The 20,601-nt window shown below is 35.4% G+C and overlaps 1 protein-coding gene across 1 annotated transcript in view; it reads right to left on the reverse strand.

The window, feature by feature from the left end:
- The window catches only part of epha4l (eph receptor A4, like), a 43,120-nt gene that overhangs the window by 10,125 nt on the left and 12,394 nt on the right, over window positions 1–20,601 (reverse strand). Inside the window, exons 4-11 of the mRNA XM_016462325.1 lie at window positions 12,350–12,505; window positions 9,166–9,501; window positions 3,637–3,761; window positions 3,235–3,394; window positions 1,723–1,837; window positions 1,005–1,057; window positions 803–916; window positions 535–720 (exon numbers count right to left, since the gene is read on the reverse strand). Of these exons, the coding sequence (XP_016317811.1) occupies window positions 535–720; window positions 803–916; window positions 1,005–1,057; window positions 1,723–1,837; window positions 3,235–3,394; window positions 3,637–3,761; window positions 9,166–9,501; window positions 12,350–12,505 (1,245 nt within the window). The remainder of the gene's footprint in view (window positions 1–534; window positions 721–802; window positions 917–1,004; window positions 1,058–1,722; window positions 1,838–3,234; window positions 3,395–3,636; window positions 3,762–9,165; window positions 9,502–12,349; window positions 12,506–20,601) is intronic.

Here is a 20,601-nt window from a genome sequence, read left to right on the forward strand (position 1 = left end):
TTACTGTATTGGGGGGTCCGGGGGGGTCCGAAAACCAGTCAGTATCTGGTGTGACCACCATTTGCCTCACATCTCCTTCGTGAGATCAGGTTGATCAGGTTGTTGATTGTGACTCCTCTTCAATGGCTGTGCAAAGTTGCTGGATATTGGCAGGAACTGGAACACGCTGTCGTATACGCCGATCAGCTCATGAAAAATGGGGGCAAAAACAAGTGTTGCGTTTATAATTTTGTTCAGTGTATATATATATATATATATAAAAATGTGAAAAATCTCCATTCTTATTTTGTGAAAAAAAAAAATAAAATAAATGCTGATATTTTTGAATTCAGCATCATCAAAATAGGTAATATTAGGTCACCTTTGCAAATCATCTTTTTTTTCCCAAGATGGGCTGTTTAATATATACATTATAAATTTACTATAAATATTGTAAACTCTTTTATAGTTAAATATAAAAAATTGCATATATATATATATATATATATATGGAAGGAGACAAATAAAAATCTATGATGTCAGCTTTAAACTTACATTTGGTGACCACGCCTTCCAGGTGAATGATATTAGGATGGTCAAATTGGCCAATCACGCTGGCCTCGCTCAGGAAGTCCAGCCTCTGCTGCTCGGTAAACCCCGCCTTCAGCGTTTTGATGGCCACACAGATCTCTCGCTTTCCAGGAAGCTTCAGACGGCCGCTGCACACCTCTCCAAACTCACCTATAGAGACAGGAAGTGACTTTTACACACATCTATCATCAATAAATGACTTGCTAACCATGCAAAAGGGCCGTTAACGCACCGATGCCGATCACCTTCTCGATCTTGATACAGGAGGTATTGATCTCCTTAGCGAACTCCCTGATGGCCTGGTTGGGGTCTTCGTAGGTGTAAGGGTCCACATATATTCTCACCCCTACCGGCACATTGAACAGAGAAGCTTTGAGAACAGAAAAGTTTCATTTTGTGGTCCAGCTGAAGACTGATGAAAGGTGTTTTCTTACCTGGCTGCAGGTTTTTCTCCTCTGCCTGTTTAGTTTGGCTGTATTTGCTCCTCCTGAGATGAAAATATTCACAATTTTTCAGCATTTATTATTTTATTTATCTATCAATCACAGTGGTATTTTACTATTATTTATACACTATTAAAGTATTTATTCATATTGTGAATTGGCTTTTGAATACTTCACAACTTTTGACATTTGACTGCTTTTGTTATTTTGATAAGTGCATTAAAGCTGATACATATAACTCATTTAAATTCTTCATTCTTATGTTGTGAAAAAAAAACTACATAATGAAAAGTTTTTTATTAATATTTGTGAACTCAGCATCATGAAATTAGCTAATACTTTAAGCAAATTAGCAGATTTTTTTTTCAAGATGCGGGGCAGTGTAATACATACATATACAAACATATATTTAAAAGATAAATAAATAAAATAACTTCTAATTTAATATTTTACACATACACATATAAAGAAGTTTTTAAAATTATATTCATATTATATTTTAATTGTAGTTAAAGTTTTATTAATTTTGTTATGTGCTTTTGTCTTTTTTGATTAGTTTTAGTTTTTAAATATTTCTATTTAGTTTTAATTAATTTTTATTTCAGTTTGATTAATTTTTGTGCCTCAACATTTTTATTACTTTTTAATTTCAATTAACATTAATAACACTGGCCTGTCATCATGGAAAAAATACTGCATGTTCTGTCACCTTTTGGTGATGATGAAAGTAATGATGAGGGTCAGGAGGAGAACAACAACACATCCAGCCACCAACAGCAGCAGCACAGCAGAGCTAATGACTCCTCCAACAACAGGAGCTGCGACTGAGAGAGACACAATTAGATTTCTTCTTCAAATCATGCAGCATATTTTTAAGAGAGTATTGTGTGTCCTAATCCACGTACTTATGCACTATTCTATGCCGTTTTGTACTATAAATAGTGCGAGTAGTGCGTTCACACTGAAAATTCTAAAAAAAGTGCAATTTAAATACCCGAATGATACACTTAAATAACCGAAAAACAAAGGGGGAGGAGCTATCAGACTCCAAAGTTGAATGACAAAATAACCTCATATAATTCCTACACAACACAGTTGAGTACATAGCACATAGGTACATAGTGTATAAGTGCATAGTGTATTGTGGATAGGGCGATATAGCTAAAAAATTGATCAACGATATAATGTTTCATATCGTTCGGTATCAATAATTATTGACATTTTTATAACCTTTTTTAAAACAAAAAAGCAATAGAAAAAATGTTTACATTTAACCACTGTATTTTTAAATTAACCCAAATTATTGAGGCAAACAACAAATATTTTTCGTTTTAACAATCAAACACAAAATAAAAATTAAATATAAAATTTCTAATGTTTTATATGCAGATTAAATAGGTCTTAAAGAAACTTTTGTCTAGTCTCCCGAGGCCACAGGAGGGGGGCGCAATGAGTAAAATAATGCAGCGAATTTAAATTGTCAACGCAAGGAAGTAACTCTATAAAAAAAAACGTGCATTACATCTAAATTAACTCATAAACATCAAATATAATTTCGTAAATTGCATAAACAATTATGAACAAAACTCAGCAATTCACACAGATTGCATTTAAAAACATATGAGACGCAGTGAAAAGGAATAAACCTCCACAAATTCGTGACATGTTTTCAAAACGTTTAAGCTGTTTTAACTTTGCATGGCTTTCTATACATCTCTTGTGTAAGACGCGAGTGCAGCAGTCATATTTGTCCGTCTAAAAAATGCGCTGAATATGCGTTCTGTGTGAATGGCTTGGTTTTGGTTTTAACCTAATCAAGATCTTCTAAGCATTGAGCTACTATATTTCTCTAATATTTTGAAAGAATAACACAGCAGCGGCGCGTCTTGTGGGCTAGACTAACAAAACATTAAAATGCTACAACGTCACTTACATCATCACCGCATCTCGCGCGCCACTGATGACGCTCCCTGATGCACACCTAGCATCTGCGTCACTCATAGCACGTGCCTATATCCTGCGCTATATCAAACTTTTTTTCTATTGTTATTGAAGAAGGTGTACCCTCGATAAATATCGATACCGTTTTATCGCCCAGGCCTAATTGTGGAAGCAGCATGTTGTTTTTTTATATTAGGTATTCATTATATTTGTTGAGTGTATGTGAAGCCGTTTCTAGATCATTCTTACTCAAATAAACACATATGAACTCGACACCCACCAGTGTTGGTGCTGAACTCAAAGGGGGCGCTGAACTCCCCATATCCCGCGGCGGTGCGAGCGCGCACGTGAAACACGTAGGAAGTCAGCGGAGTCAGGTCTTTAATATCAGCACTACGAGACGTCGTCTTTACGATGCGATAACTCCTCTCGTTCTGATCCTGAGATTCATAAATAAGGAGAGAGACAGAGAACGGAAGCTGAGAGGAAGGTAAGAAGTCAAAGGGCACATTAGGGGGATATTTTAACTCTAATAAAAACCTCACTTCCTGTTTATCCAGACAGCAAATGTCCACAGGGATTGTTGTTGTGTGTTTGAACAATAACATCTTAAAGGAACAGCACACCCAAAATGTTAGGGTGAACTATGCCTTAAAAACATGACAAAAACAAGAACATTCACCTTCTCGTAGTATTTGACCTCATACTCCAGTATGACGCCGTTAGGTTTCTCGGGTTCGTCCCAGAACAGAGAGAGCGTGTGGCGCGTGATGTCCTTACTCTGAACCATCATGACCGTGGAGGGAGCTGAGGAGAGACAGAAAGAGTTAATATATTTATTTAAGGTTCATGCTTACTAAATTGTACTTTTGTCAGGTTTTCCTGACACATCTGTCTTTCTTTTATCACATCACAGACATACAGAGAGAGAAAGGATAAACCCGGAAAACAAGGAGAGCTTTTTCTTCTTCTAAACTGTGGATTTGGAGTTAAGAAACCTAACCTAACCCTAACCCTAACCCTTGTCTGTTTGTTTTATTTCCCCTGAAGCTGTTTTTGTTGAGGGTGAGAAAGTCAAACAGACTCAGAAACAGACACAACAGAGACATAAAGACATGAAAACACAATAAGCAAAAAGAGAAAAACAGCAAAAGAAAGTGAAAACGGATCTGAGGGATGCAAAGGAAGAAGACAGAGAAAAGATCTCTATGTATTAGTTTCCTCTACCAAACAGAACAACTCTAGATATCAGAACCACAGAAAGCTCGGCATATTTCCACAGAATTCAAATGCTGTCTTTGGCAAAGTCCTACACATTGTCTCGTGTGTATTTTGGCTAATTAGTGGTGTTTGCTAAGTTTGCATCACTATTACAATTGCTCATACTTACCGTTGAACAAACATCAAACTCTAAGGCCACAATGTTTCAGAAAATGTAGAGTTCTGACCTCATTTCCATATGTAAACTGTTTTATTCGACTGAAAACTGAAAATCAAAGTGCCAAACAAAAAAATGTGCATGCCCATAATATTCTTCTGTGTTTTTTGATATAAAAACTACCTAGCAACCAACCAGTGAACTCAGGCAATCTCCTAGCAACCACCCACCCAACACCCTAGAAACCACTAACAACACCCTGACAACATGGCGGAGAGTCTTAAATAAGAGTTTTAAACTCATATTTTCTTCAAAAGATGTAGGCTAAACAAACTAGCATGACGACGCTTTCAGCTAGCAATAAAATATACTACTTGCTCAATGTAACATATGTTACCACATAGAGTAGGGCTGCACGATTTGGAGAAACAAAATCTAATTACAAATTTTCTGATAAAAATGATTATGATTTAAAATGCGTTAAAAAAGTTTGCCTGTAGGGTTGCACAGTTTGACCAAATATTTTGTGATTATATATCAATATGACTATAAAATATAAAATATTAAAACAATAAAACTTTATAAGACTATAAAATATGAATATTAATAAAAATAAGAAAAAGTATCATTTCAATTTTAACCAAAACAAGAAATATTATTATTTCACTGCAAAATAAAAAAATATGTATTTAAGAAAAATAATAATATAATAATATTCTTATTTTTTTAAATGTATAACAAAAAATTACAATACAATAATTCATTTTCAAACATTAAACCATTTAGCTTTTATTCTGGCAAAAAACAACAACAACAAAAACGCAAGGAACCCATAGAGCATCTCTTTTATTAACAACAGGCATTTATAAAAATAATATGAATATTATTATATATTAATATAATATTGTACACTAAAATTTACAATACTAACATTTATGGCTGTTTTAATTTCTTAATTTTCAAACATTAAATCAAAAAATAAAACAGCATCTCTTTTGTTGTCAACAGCCGATAAACACAGTGCTGCACTTTACTCATGAAACATGCAGCACATATATTAAATTAATTAAATTGCAGCCTTTGCATTAAACCAAATCGCGATTTTAGGGTCTACTTAGATTAATTGTGAACCAACAATATTTAAATCAATTTTACCCCACAATCAGCATAGAAAACATTCATTGTTGGCCTATCTACAAGCATCCAGAATTCAAATGCTGAAGTAGAGTTTCATCTCAGTGCATTAGCGAGTGTGTGTGTGTGAGTCTGTTAAACAATTCGATCCCCCCACCAGCTGTAGCAGCAGCTCGACGGCGGCCCTCTCTCATCTCACAGATCCGTCTTCCTCTGCCAGGCCCGACAGACTAAACGTGATTTAGGGTTGTCCCTCGGGGGGACTCTGAGTCGGCCCCCTCCAGCCAAAAACACAGGGGTCACCGGCCCCCCTTCACCCACCTAACACACTCATCTCTAACATACATCCATCATGCCGTCTGCTCTGACAGATATGGGCTGTAATGGAGTTGTGGGTGTGTGTGTGTGTCTGGCTGAGATAACATTAAGGAAAGATGAGAATCTGCACTCGTTCATCACAAACACTCAAGCACGTTAAGATTCGCTAAAACTGATTTAGGAACATCATGCTATATGGTTAATTTAATACCTTTAGTGCATGTTGGGATATACTGTACTTCACATGTGGTGTGAAGTTTTGTGGCATCCCTGTGAACTGTGACTATATATGTGAAAAATGATAATAAATATTATAAACCCACTTCTGAGAATATTCAAAATCCATCAAATTAATAGTTATGACTCTAAAATTGGATTGGATGAGACATAAATATAAAAAATATACACACTAAAACGGTACAGAATATACTGAAGACTGGAGTAATGGCTACTTAAAATTCAGCTTTGCATTCACAGGAATAAATGACATTAAAAAAAGTATAAATATATAAAGCAGAAAACATTTAATTTAACAACATTACTTTTTTACTGTATTTTTTTATCAAATAAATGCAGCCTTGCTGAGCATAAGAGACTTATTATTTTATTTTACTTTAAATAAAAATATGTAAATATATATTAAAATAGTATTATTATCTAAATATTATACTATATTTAATATATTTTTTAAAAATGTATGTGAAAAAATGTGTTTCACACTGACTTTAATAATATATTTTAATTATACTTTTAATATATATATATATATATATATATTGTATGTTTACATAAATTATTTTTAATAATATTGTTTTATGTGGTATATAAAAGTTAAAATACCCAGCAGACAAGTGACACATGGCTTTATTGCTCAAATACACATTTGATCAATTAAATAATAATAATTTATATTGATTAGACTTAATTTGATAGAAAAGGTTAATTCAAAATAAGTGCAAACATGTAATTATTTAGCATTTTAAGATTTTTATTTGCATATCCTTTCAAAAAGTCTCATAATGCTGCATCGTTTGTTGGCAAACAGTAATTTAATTTAAAATATAAAAGTAGTGTTTTTACAATTATTAGAGGCATTCGAATGATTTGAAATGTGAACATTAGTGTCTTTTATTATACTGCTGTTCCCTAAGATCAATAAAAAGCAACCCCACCCTCCACCCTAAACTCCACACTCCAATCCCTCAGGATGATTTACAGGCTTGGCTTGTCACAGAAAGATCCGGATCTCCAGCTAATGCTCCATTCCGAAAGAAACCCAAGACACCATCAAGAGCACAGACCGTGTATCACACATCCACAACTACACACACACACACACACACACACACACTGCCATGAATCAAAATAGCGTTTTGACGCTCTACATGTATGTGTGTGTTTGTAATGGAGCAGAAAGGTCATACAGAAGTTCTCCGTAGGTGATTATGTGAGTGAAATTGAACCTCGTGAAATGTTTTCATTGAGGATTAGGTGAGAAATATAGTACACTACGGTCAAAAGTTCAGAATAATTACGATTTTTTAATGTTTTTGAAAGAAGTTTCTAGGGATGCTGCGATCGATCACCAACTTGGCCGATCTCAGGAACCGATCGCAATTTGATGTCGTCAATGCGTGACGACATACATGATGCGTGGGGACATAAATGATTTGGCGCCGCAGTCATGTCATCGCCGGTGTGGAAATGTTATGACGTTTCAAGAAACAATGAAAAATTAGCTGCACGCGTCTGTGGCGTGTTATGGCTCCACGGCCACCGGAGTTGATCGCGGCCACTCTAGTCAGCGCTTGTGTTTATCAGCCAGCCACGGCACGTTTCTGAAGCGGCTCTCCGCGCTGCTTGGTTAAAAATAGTCTTTTGTCAGTTGTCACAGCGTGGAGGACGGAACAAAAACAGGGTTTCCCCAGTAACCGCTGTACACAAAGCAGTGCTGAGTTCACAAACGCTGCTTTATCAGGCATATAACATGCAAGATGAAATGAAAATGACATCGAAAATTTTCTAAAGATAGTCTTCCTCCAGAAATACAGTGATATAAAAACACCCGCACCTCGTTTTGATTTTTAAACGTGCAGTACGTGCTCATGTTTATTCAACGAAGCCTTTTGGAAAATCCGTCAGTTTTGATATTGTGGTGAGCGCCACAAATAAATAAATGTATGGGAAACACATCCCACAGCACAACCACCTGAGCCCAACTTCAGTCTACTCATCACCTTAACTTTAACTGCGTTTGTAGCCGGTGCCATAGCCAGACTGATAAACAAACACAGACCGGAAGTTAACTTCGGGCCAGGCGCGTGCGCCCATTGAAACCGTCTATATAAAGCTTGAAGCATCAGAATCGGCATCGTTATCGGCCGATCACCATGACAAGAAATCGGTACTCAGTATTGGCTTCAAAAATCCTGATCGGAGCATCCCTAGAAGTTTCTTATGCTCCCCAAGGATGTATTTATTTGATCAAAAATACAAAGAGTAATATTGTGAAATATTATTACAATTGAAAAGAACTGTTTTATATTTGAATATATTTTAAAATATAATTTATTTCTGTGATCAAATCTGAATTTTCAGCATCATTACTCCAGTCTTCAGTGTCACATGATCCTTCAGAAATCTTTCTAATATGCTGATTTGCTGCTCATTTATTATCCATTATTACTGGTGCTCAAAAACAAATAATGGTTCTTATTATTATCTATTGTTGAAAACAGTTTGTGCTGCTTATATTTTTGTGGAAACTGTGATTTTCAGGATTGATGAATAAAGGAACAGCATTTACTTGAAATAAAAAATCTTTTGTAACATTATAAATGTCTTTACTGTCAATTTTGCTCAATTTATTGCATTGCTGAATAAAAGTATTATTTTCTATTTTTAAATCATGATTTCCATAAACAAAATTAAGCAGAACAACTGTTTTCAACAGTGATAATAATCAGAAATGTTTCTCGAGCAGCAAATCAGCATATTAGAATGATTTCTGAAGGATCATGTGACACTGAAGACTGGAGTAATGATGCTGAAAATTCAGATTTGATCAAATAAATAAATTACATTTTACAATATATTAAAATAGAAAACAGTTATTTTAAATTGTAATAACATTTCACAATATTTCTGTTTTTACTGTATTTTTAATCAAATAAATGCAGCCTTGGTGAGCAGAAGAGACTTCTTTCACAAACATTTAAAAAAATGTTAAATATTCCAAACTTTTGACTGGTAGTGTACTATATTTCTCATCTAATCCTCAGTGAAAACATTTCATGTGGTTCAATTTCACTTGCGTAATTACATGCAAACATGATGCTTGATTAAATCCGAGCATGTTTGGACACACACACACACACTCACCGGCCTGGTTGGTGGTGAGCGTGATGGACGTGGCCTGCTCCAGACTGGGGCTGTGTTTGGACACCCCATTGACGGCCCAGATCTGGAAGGTGTAGTTGGTGTGCGCCTGCAGCTGGTAAACGGACACCCGTGTGGAGCGCAGACTCAGCCGCTGCGGAGAGTATCGCACGTCATCTCCACACGGCGTGCATCTCTGCATGTCTCGCACACACTGCTTACACACCACGTTGTAGGTGAGATCCTGACGGCCTCCGGAGGTTATAGGCGGACTCCATTCCAACAGCACCGACGTCTCGTTGACATTAGAAATCAGATTGTGAGGAGCAGATGGAGGACCTGCGATAAACACAGAGAGAAAGAACTTTTAAGTGCATAATCCTTACATTAAAACAGGCTGCTTTGCTGGGAATACCATGGAAAATGTAATTATATTTACATAACAATGTTGCAATGGAGGGAAAACTAAATTAAATTTTAATATTATTTAATATAATATTATAATCTCATTTTATTTGGAACTTACATGGGCACAAAACAAAAGTTTATTCATAACATTAAAACAAAACACAAAAAAGTTAAATAAACATTAAATGAAAAATTATACGCACACAGTGTTTTAAAGAAATGAATACATTTACTCTGCAAGGATGCATTCAATTGATCAAAAGTGACAGTAAAGACATTTATAATGTTACAAAAGATTTAAATTTTCTAATAAATACTGTTCTTTTGAAATTTCTATTCCTCAAAGAATCCTGAAAAAACCAACATGATTTACACAAAATATTAAGCCACACAACTGTTTTCAACACTAATAATATTAATGATTATTATTATGTAAAAATGTTTCTTGAGCACCAAATTAGCATACTAGAATGATTTATAAAGGTTTGCCAAAACATTTATTTAAGTTACATTACATTTCAAAAATAGAAAACAGTTGAAATAGAAAAGCTTATCTTAAAAGCTTATCTATTTCACAATACTAATATTTATTACCCCATATATTTTTACTGTATAGCTTACATAATGGGAATTTACATATTACCTATAGATTTTATTGTAAATATTTATTCTAAATCAGAATTATGTCAGTTGCAATGATTTGATTGGATGAGCTACAGCTACAATTTTATTTGTTTTTTCCACGGTTCTGTTTTGTTACTTTGTGTGTGTGTGTGTGTTTGTGTACTTATGCAAGTACCGTTTTGCGTACTCTAAAACTTTCCATCCACTCTGAATAGTAGGATGAAAGAAGATAGATAGAAGAAATAAGGGGAAAAAACAAGAACAGAAGGAGAAGACAAACAGCGTCTGTTCTACAAAGAGATAGAGCTGGTCATTATTATGGAAGAGAGAGAGAGAGAAAGAGGACAGACAGACAGCTGGTAGAGTGAGACCGATACTGTCTCATTTAAATTAATTTATTTGATGTGAGGAACATCTGCTGCGCATAAAAGGATGTAAACAAAAATAATCACATGCCCATGCACAACATTCTATTAGAATGTTTGCTATCTATTAGTTCCATTTCATGGGAACTTCGAACTGCGTCCTCTAGGGGTCGCTATGGGGAACGCCTCGTCGTGACCCGTGTCTGAAGCATACATTGAAAAAACACCAACTCGTTGGCCGGCGACAGCCATGACGTCACTACCGGTGCGACTATAGTATAAATAGGCGCCGGGAGCACACATCATTCTCTTCTTCGTCTTCACTGACTGTTTTGTTTGAAGCGTGCATTTCTGTGGTAAGAGCGATCTCTATTTATCTCATTATGGCGAGCACTAGCAAAGCATTTAAGGATGTGTGCATCCGTGTTGACGTTGTTTAACATCTGATGACACACAATCTATGCGTTGTTTTGTTTGGGCAAAGAGCACGTACGCGATACCTCCGAGGGGGCAATCGGCGTGCACTGTGAGCGTTTTTTCCAAGGAAAAAAGCTCCGCTCTCGTTTGTCTCTCTTTTCGAGGAAAGAGGGGCAGCCCATCTGCTTCCCGCGGCTCAGGACCCACCGCTGCTGAGGCACGGAGGAGAATGAGCTCGTGGGGATCTCAGGTGGACCTGGCAAGAGATCGCTCTTACCACGGAAATGCACGCTTCAAACAAAACAGTCAGTGAAGACGAAGAAGAGGATGATGTGTTCTCCCGGCGCCTATTTATGCTATAGTCGCACCGGAAGTGACGTCATGGCTGTCGCCGGCCAACGAGTTGGTGTTTTTTCAATGTATGCTTCAGACACGGGTCACGACGATGCGTTCCCCATAGCGACCCCTAGAGGACGCAGTGTCTCGTTCCCTACTCAGGGAACCATGGTTACATAAGTAACCTGAGACGTTATTTCTGTATATTTAATTTTTTCAGACAATATCTGAATATCTTTTCAGCTCATTTGTCATATATTTTGTAATTAATTTAGTTCAATTAATTTTTGTATTTTTTAATCTAAGGAAAACATTACATTATGAAGCTATAGATTGTTCAATAGTCAAGGGGGAACATCTGGATTATACTCTATGAAGCCTGCTGTATCATATTTGATGCAGAAATGTCCTCTTAATTATCAATATGCCCTGTTGTACACAATCTACTACATGCCTTCTGACGTCTGATTGATAGTATTAATTTTTTAGCAAGTAAAAGGCCTTTTAGTATAATTGTAAAAAAAAAAAAAGGTCCACTTTCGTCTTGTGGTTCAAATGCCTTTTTAAGTTAAATCTTTACTGATTTTTATAGAGTAAACATACGATAAGTTTTATATTGATAGTAATATTTCAAGACGAACACTTATTGGACTAAAGCAACTTAGGTTTACTTAATTATCCATACATAATTTTTTAGAAAAATCATGTTCAAATGTGGGTATCAAATATGATCATCAGGGAAAGTTTATTTGTTCTTCTCTCAATCATCATTGCATTTTTAGATTTTGTTCAATGGTTCAATAAACTGTTCCATTTAAAAAAAAATTGATTTTTCAGACTATTATGTCAGGCTTTACAGGGTTAAAATGCTTATAAAATGGAAACCACAATATTTGACAAGTCTAAGAGTCTATAAATTTTAGTAGAAGTAGCATAGTGAAAAAGTCACTTAAACACCCATATAAATCACCACCATAGTGTCCAAAAAACATGGTACACGCACTTCAAACTGGTGCGAATGTTTGTGTTTAACTCACGTGTGCAAGGCATGGTGGCAGGATCCGTCTCCGATCTGTAATATCCTTTGTCACAATCACAGGAAGTAGCTCCTTCTTTCGTGGAGTAACTGTGCAGTGGACATTTACGACACCCGCCGTCCGAAGAAAGAGACCTGTAGTAGCCCACCTTGCACACTACGAGAGAAGAGAAAGATACAGGATGGCTTTAATTCAGTGTAAAACAAGGCGCTGAAAATGTTACCCAGTTAACAAAATACCTGGCCTATGACTCAAACTATTATAAAACATTATTGAACGACTCAGTTTTCAATGAAATGATTATAAAGTATATAAGCAGACAAAGACGGAACATGAAAACCTGCCAGTTTTCCAAATACAAAACGATGCATTTATGATGGAGAGAGAAGACAGGAAAGGGAGGTGAAGTCAAGAGACTGCGAGACAGACCAGACGATGATGAATGAGGAATTCTGGGAGTCTTCCCAGCATGCACCGGTCCTAACCTAACCCTAACCCATCCATACGTCTGAAGAATCTGCCTCGCACATCTGAGTAAAACATGTTTTGACATATCATGACTCATAAATAAAGAATGCATGATGTTTAAATAATCTAGCGTGTCGCGTCCTCCTACTCCTGCCTGAAAAACACTGTTTTTCATCATCCTTATCACTCATTTACGTGCAAACACAAGCGCACACGGAAAGCTCTCTCTGTGTGTTTGGACGTCTGTATGCGTATGAAAGAAAAATAGGAGGATGAAAGATGCCTTGGACTCCAGCGCACTACTATAAACTTCTATCAGACTCCAGAGACCAAACAGAAACGATGGGAACGTGGGGTCGAGTTTAGGTGGTTAGCGTGACCCTGTTATCTCCTGCTGGTAGATGTCGCAACTACAAACAACATATGATGGCAAAAAGCATCTTTTTGCATTAATGACTATTCAAAAGCAGCTGTGCATGGGAATGCAAACAGACACATCCAGAAGTCATTTAATAAGCTATTTCAGTCATTAATGCACTTTTTTTTAAGTTTGTATAATACTTATAATACAAACACAGCAAAAGTCATTCATGCATACTTAAATCTGTTAAGCCTGACACTGTTGTTTTTAAATGGAACAGTTTATTGAACCGTTATTGAAAAATGCATGTGCATATTTTTGGTTGAGTATGATATTTGATTCATCAGGCTTTTATGGCTCATATAGCAAGATATAGTGAGAATATAGAGCTCATACTCAAAGAGGAAAAACACTGCAGTTTTATTCAGAGGAATAATTGAGCAAAAATATGCAATTTGGTGCAGATGCTGATATTTAAATGGACAAAAAGTGATGGAGATGAAATTCTGAAGCTTGCAATGTAACTCAATTAGATCTTTATAAGAGTATAACAGACTAATTACATTAAATTATATAAATATGAGTTCTCCCAATAATATAGTCCTAGTCAGTGTTTGGGAAAGTTACTTTTAAAAGTAATGCATTACAATATTGTGTTACTCCATAAAAAAGTAACTACTTGCATTATTTAGTTACTTTTTACGGAAAATAAGACACTACTTTTTTTGTTACTTAACTGGGCTGGGCTTGCTTATTTGTTTTTCAATAACAAAAAACTCAAAAGTTATATTTTTGGCAACTGTAAAGGCCCGTTCACACCAAAAGTGTGACTGAAGAGGTGTCAGTCTCAATAAATGGGAAAATAAAGCAACTTGCTTTACTTATTTGAAAAAGTAACTTCGTTGTACATTTAAAAGTAACGCGTTACTTCACTAGTTAGATACTTGAAAAAGTAATCTGATTACATAACTCAAGTTACATAACCCAACACTGGTCTTAGTAAGATGATATTTAAATGCTTAGTTTTATAATCAAAACATATAATGCAATGCAATACAATGATGATTGAGAGATGAACAAATAAGCCTGATGATCCTATATGAGACTCACATTTGAACATGATTTTTCTAAAAAAAAAATATATATATATATATATATATGCATGGATAATCAAGTAAGGTAAGTTGCTTCAGTTCAGTATTTGTTAATTTTGAAATATTACTAACAATATAAGTTATCCTTGTGTTTACTTTATAAAAATCAGTAAAGATTTCACAGCAAAAAGACATGTGAAGCACAAGCTGAAGGTGGACGTTTGTAATAAAACCAAAAGGCCATTTACTTGCTAAAAACTATAAACTATCAATCAGATAACAGAAGGCATGTAGTAGATTGTGTACAACAGGCTGTTCAGCAAGGTTTTTTTTGTATCAAATATGATACAGTACACTTTATAGGGTTAAATGTTGTTGGAAAACTGCTGAAAGTAAAGAAAACCTCTCTCATTCGCTCTTTCCACTGGACTTAATCTTCACTGAACTGAAAGAGCTTTTCTGTAAGGACAAAAAACCCTCCAGACATCCAAACACTGACTATATGACATGACCCTCTCAGATAAAGAGACAAAGAAAAGTGTCTTCTGGTTTCCAACAGGCATAACTACATTCCCTCATATCTATACAGGATGAAGAACAGAAATATCAGTCACATTTCTGACCCCTCTAATCAACGTCTTTCCATTAGTGAGACGCTGAGAGACGGACGAGTTGTGATGAGAGACGAATGCATCAGTGGGTGGCCTGATCGCTCCTCAAAATCCTCCCACACACACTCACTGACACACACAGACAGGCAGAAGGCACTTCAAGAGCATCTTGTACTTTTCGTACAAGATCTCGTACGCATCTCGTTCTGATTGTCTCGGTCTTTGCTCTTCTCTCATTATCTGCTTGAATCTACTCTAAAACCTTGTTGTCACTCATTTCTCTGTCATTCTTCATTCGATGCAACTCAATCTTTAGGAAAGAATCATAGAATAGGAGAAAAGTTAATAGGATGAATTATGTTTAAAGGGGTCATCGGATGCTCATTTTCCACAAGTTGATATGATTCTTTAGGGTCTTAATGAAAATTATGTAACATAGTTTGGTTAAAATTTCTCAATGGTAGTGTAAAACAACACCGTTTTTACCCTGTCAAAAACAGCTCTTTTCAGAGCAAGCTGTTTTCTTGCATGCTGCTTTAAATGCAAATGAGCTCTGCTCGCCCCGCCCCTCTCTTCCGAGCTGGTCTCTGAGAGACTGTAAACTTTAGCCGCATTCATCGTGAAACTTGCTAACTAGCACGTTGTTAGGAAAGGCGATTTGTAAAGATTTATTAAAAAACCTTACACTCACTTGACGTCACACAGACAGGCATCTGAGATTGGCTCGATTTGAGAAAGGGGAAATTATTTAATGAGATAAAAAAATAAAAATAAACACTGGGTGGATCTTTATCATTATAGGGTGGTTGTGTACACACAATGCCAACACACATTTCAGTTCAAACAGCTTGTAAAAGTGCATGTCGCATCCGATGACCCCTTTAAGAAATATGAGAATATGAAAACTCATTATTTACTTACCTCTTGACTTTTTCTTCTATATTTAGAGTTGGTACGATTTTTTAAAGTTTTTGAAAGAAGTCTCTTCTGCTCACCAAGGCTGCATTTATTTGATTAAAAATACAGTAAAAACAGGAATATTGTGAAATAATATTAGAATTTAAAATAACTATGTTCTATTGTAATATATGTTAAAATATAATTTATTCCTGTGATCAGAGCTGAAATTTCGGCATCATTACTCCAGTCTTCAGTGTCACATGATCCTTCAGAAATCATTCTAATATGCTGATTTGCTGCTCAAGAAACATTTATTATCATCAGTGTTGAAAACAGTGGTGCTGTTTCATATTTTTGTGGAAACCGTAATACATAATGTTTTATTTTTTTAGGATTCTTCGATGAATAGAAAGTTCAAAAGACCAGCATTTATTTAAAATAAAAATATATTGTAACATTATAAATGTCTTTAATGTCACTTTTGATAAATTTAATGGATTCTTGCTCAATAAGAGTATTTATTTCTTTCAAAAATAAAAAAAATAAAAATCTAAGCTAAATAATAGTTTTTATTGCCAAAAAAGCATCATAAAGGTAGTCCATACAACTTGCGCACTATATTCCAGGTCTTTTGAAGCCATTCATTAACTTTTTGTGAGGAACAAACTAATATTTAGACAAAAGACATACGGACATTTAAAATAATAAATTTGATGCTTGCACTGCATGGAAAAGTGCAATAAATATTTTTCTTCCTTAAACTGTGTGATACGATGGTAAGCACATAATTTTTTAGTGTCTATCCCTTTAAGAATAACAGAAGTCAATGGGAAGTGTCCATTTAGATAGTTAGATAAACGTGTGTGTGTGTGTGTGTGTGTGTGTGTGTGTGTTAATGACAGTTTGCAGAACACCAGGATTTTTTTAGACAAAGACATCAAGATCAGTTTCCTCTCCTGAGGGCATGGAAGATCTCTCTAACACACACACACACACATACGTGAAAGAAACATCAATTGGCTTCTTGTCTCACGGTCTGGCATCTGTTGTTCTACACGGTTTAGTCACTAATTAACAATTACCTCTGACCCCCCCTCCAAACGCAGGGACGGCTCCATCAGTGTGATTGATGACAAACATGCGGAGGGCGGTGGATCACATTGATTGATGACTCACTCGCTCCACATGTTGACCTTGACCCCACCCTGAGGCCTACAACACTAACCGATTCATAGAAGCCCTGCTTCACCTTAACAAACTCTATTCTCATTCACAGAGGAAGTCGTCCATCTCTCGATGCCTGCCGGAGCGCATCCGACGAGCTCTAGTAATAATATTAACCTGAACAAAAGCAAATCTCATTTAACTCCTGAGTAGATATTGATGGTCACGTTGTGTTTTGGAGGCTGGTCATTGTATGGCATCTTAACTACCCAAATAAAAAAAAATATCAAATGAGATCTTCTTAATATTTTAACTGTTGCTTCTAGAAGCAATGAGATTAAATGGAGAGCAAATAGAGCAAATGAAGACTCTTTTTTACTGAGAAAATTACCCGGTGATCTCATTTAATCAAGAGTTTCAAAAGAGATTCCGTTTTTGCTCAGGTTTTGTAAGATCTCAATATTAACTCAAACATTTCTCTTCAAATTCAACAAATAATCCAAGCTGCTATTCATATTTATTTTATAGCTCTGAACTCTTATATGTCAACTTTTGACTCATTCGTTTTTTGTTTTTTTTTCCTCTGAGAAACATCTACGACAACGTTGGTAATTGGTACTTCAATTACACATAATTTGGAACTCTATTAAGTTTCCTGAGTAATGCTCTTAACTAGTTTTTTTTAAGCAGGTTAAAAACAAGACAGAAAAACATCTCAATAAATCATGTTTTCAAAACAAACAAATTCTAATGAAAATCTAATTAAACTAGCGAAACTGAACAATGTTGTTACTTAACTAAAACTAAAAGTTTTACAAATTGTTTTCATTAATTGAAATGAATTCAATATAAATATTAGATGAAAAACTTAAACTTGACTTAAGTTAGGTTTAAGTTAACTTAAGTACTAAAATTACAAAAACTAAAACTGAATTAAAAAAAAAATTTGCAAAAGCACAAACTTACTAAAACTTAAATTAAAATGAAAACTGAAAATATAAAAATAAAAGCTAATATAAAAAGAAGTTAATCAAATATTAACAAAAATTTTATAATAGTATATATTATATAGTATAAAATATACTGTTTTGGAAGTAAAAACTTTTCAAATTTACCTAAAAATTAAAAGATTTTTAGTGAATAACAACATTTTGGTCTGTCCCTCACACAAAGCTAATGTATTGTATATATTTTAGGTGAATTATTACCAAAGTCACCTGAGCTTGACCTCTCCTCAGCAATACCCAAAATGAACACATAATTTACTTCATCAAAGCGCCTGAATTATTTATTAATATACATTATGAAACCACAGTTTTGTTGGTATTATTGTGTCAAAGCATGTTGTTTTAATATAACAGATTTGGCAGGTTTTGAAGGTATTTGTGCAAGACTTCCTGAAAGGACCTGAACTTCATGCTGCCCTGATCACGTACACCAACTTCCTTCATTCAGAGAGAGGAATTTCACAAAATTTATGGCACATTTATCAGCGCTAGGATGGCGTACACCCTGTTGGGCTGCAGGGGTCTTTAAAATCCATATGCAATTAATAAAACCACAGGGTTTTAATAGCAACTAGCATGAAAGTAAAAGAATGGAGAGATTAGAAAGATGACTGTGTGTCTGGCATGGTCTGCATGCATTGTTAAACATGAAAAGTTGCGGCACTATTTTCTAATACAGGAAGTTTTGGCACAGGAGGATATGCAAATGAGTTCCATACACACATTTGTTGAGTTCGGTATAGTGACACACACACACACACACACACACACATACACACAAAAACAACTTTTCATGCAAAACCATTTCTGACACAGTACAATCACACACATCACACAAACAAAAGTTTACAACATGATGCATCATGGGATGAGTTCACTGTCTTGATACCGTGTGTATGTGACTTATAGAATCAGGGTCAAAAAATAAGGGTGTGTATTTTTAGTTTGTTTATCTAAACTGCTGGAAATGCGGGACGACAGACTGTCTAGAGCTGCAACACCTTCCATTGTGAATGTGTGTGTGTGTTTATGGGAAGTGGGTGAACAGCAGGGAATTGGGTACGTTTTGGGTATCAGTTTGTTGGGAAAACAAATGCACACACCTATGGTACAAACATGTACACATGAACATGATGTTGTGGCGGTGCAACATGATGAATATGGCAGCACTATGACAAACTCTTTTATTTTGACCTTTAACTTTTGCTAATTTCTCTTGACCTTGAGTCACAGACACGTAATTGGTTCTCTCAATCAATACTTCAGTGTATGTTTACTTTGTGGTTGTCCTCAAAGGTACAAATTATTCATAAAAATATTTAAAATGTTTCAGTAATTCACTAATGTATATTTATTTAACTTTATTGCCCAGTCCTCATGCTGTCTTCTAAATTACAAAAATGTAAATGCGTGCTTTGCATAGAAGACGACCCCAGAATGCATTGCAACAAATTCAGTATATGCAATATTCATGCTCTTATTCCATTCAATACAGCAAAGTATAAATAAAATAGTCTAATCTAATATCAAATGACCATTTTACATATAATAATTGCGAGTACTACGTACTTTTATGCTTATCAAGAGTATCACACTGTTACTGTTCCAGTTTTGAAGCAGCCTTAGAAGAAGAGCAAGGGAGTTCACTAGGTTTTGGAACACACTTTTGCACTGTATTAAAATGAGTTTCAGAACACATACATTTTTTACACCTCTTTACATCCATCATTCCATCACAAAGAGGACTAAAACTGAGAAAAACCACCTACACACCTCCTACAGTTTGACGAGCTTAAGATTACAACTCAGTCACATTACAATCACAGTCCATTGTTACAGGAGAACGACAGAGGGAAAGAGACAGTGTCTGTCATCACATCAAAGGGATGTTTAAAGGGAACGTGAAGTGAATGATGAGGAAAAGAAATCAAAGACCACCTAAAAACCTCTTTCTCTAGACATCAGCTCCTTTTCATTCTCTCGTCTTTTCCTGTCTGAGAGGAGGGCGCTGACCTTCCCTGTGTGCTGACAAATCTGTTTTTCTCTGCGATCACCTCCTTTATTCTCGCTGTCTTTCTGTCTTTTGTTGTTCCCCCTTACTCTTACTGCATGTCTCTCTCTCTCTCTGTCTTTTTAACCCCCTCTTGATGGAAAATAAAAGACGAAATCAAAGGCAGAAGGAAAGTGAGTGCGAGAGAAAACAATACAGAAGTTCCAGCAAGAAAGCAAAACCCCACACTGATGGTTAAAACACTACAACTAATCCTAACACCAAACCACATTATAGGAAATGACTAAACCAGCGACATGGTTTAGATTGGACTTTCTCTCCTCTGTAAATCATGTTCAAAACATCCCAGTCACTCTTTTGCATCCAATGACAATGAATTTGGACTAAAAAGTTTCAAGCTTCAAAATAGGTGTGAAAAGTACCATAAAAGTAGTCAATGTGACAATGTGAAGTTTTCTGAAGTCATGCAATCACTTTGGGTGAGAAACTAACCTAAAATTTAGTTGCTATTTACCACCAGATTTAAATATGGTATTAAAGGAAAAATGCACAAATCTATTGCATGACTTTGAAAGCTTGAAATACACAACACGTCATATAGATTAATTATTATAATATGAATAATTACTATACACA

This window comes from Sinocyclocheilus anshuiensis, unplaced genomic scaffold (assembly GCF_001515605.1).
Source record: "Sinocyclocheilus anshuiensis isolate Anshui unplaced genomic scaffold, SAMN03320099.WGS_v1.1 scaffold272, whole genome shotgun sequence".
Taxonomy (NCBI): domain Eukaryota; kingdom Metazoa; phylum Chordata; class Actinopteri; order Cypriniformes; family Cyprinidae; genus Sinocyclocheilus; species Sinocyclocheilus anshuiensis.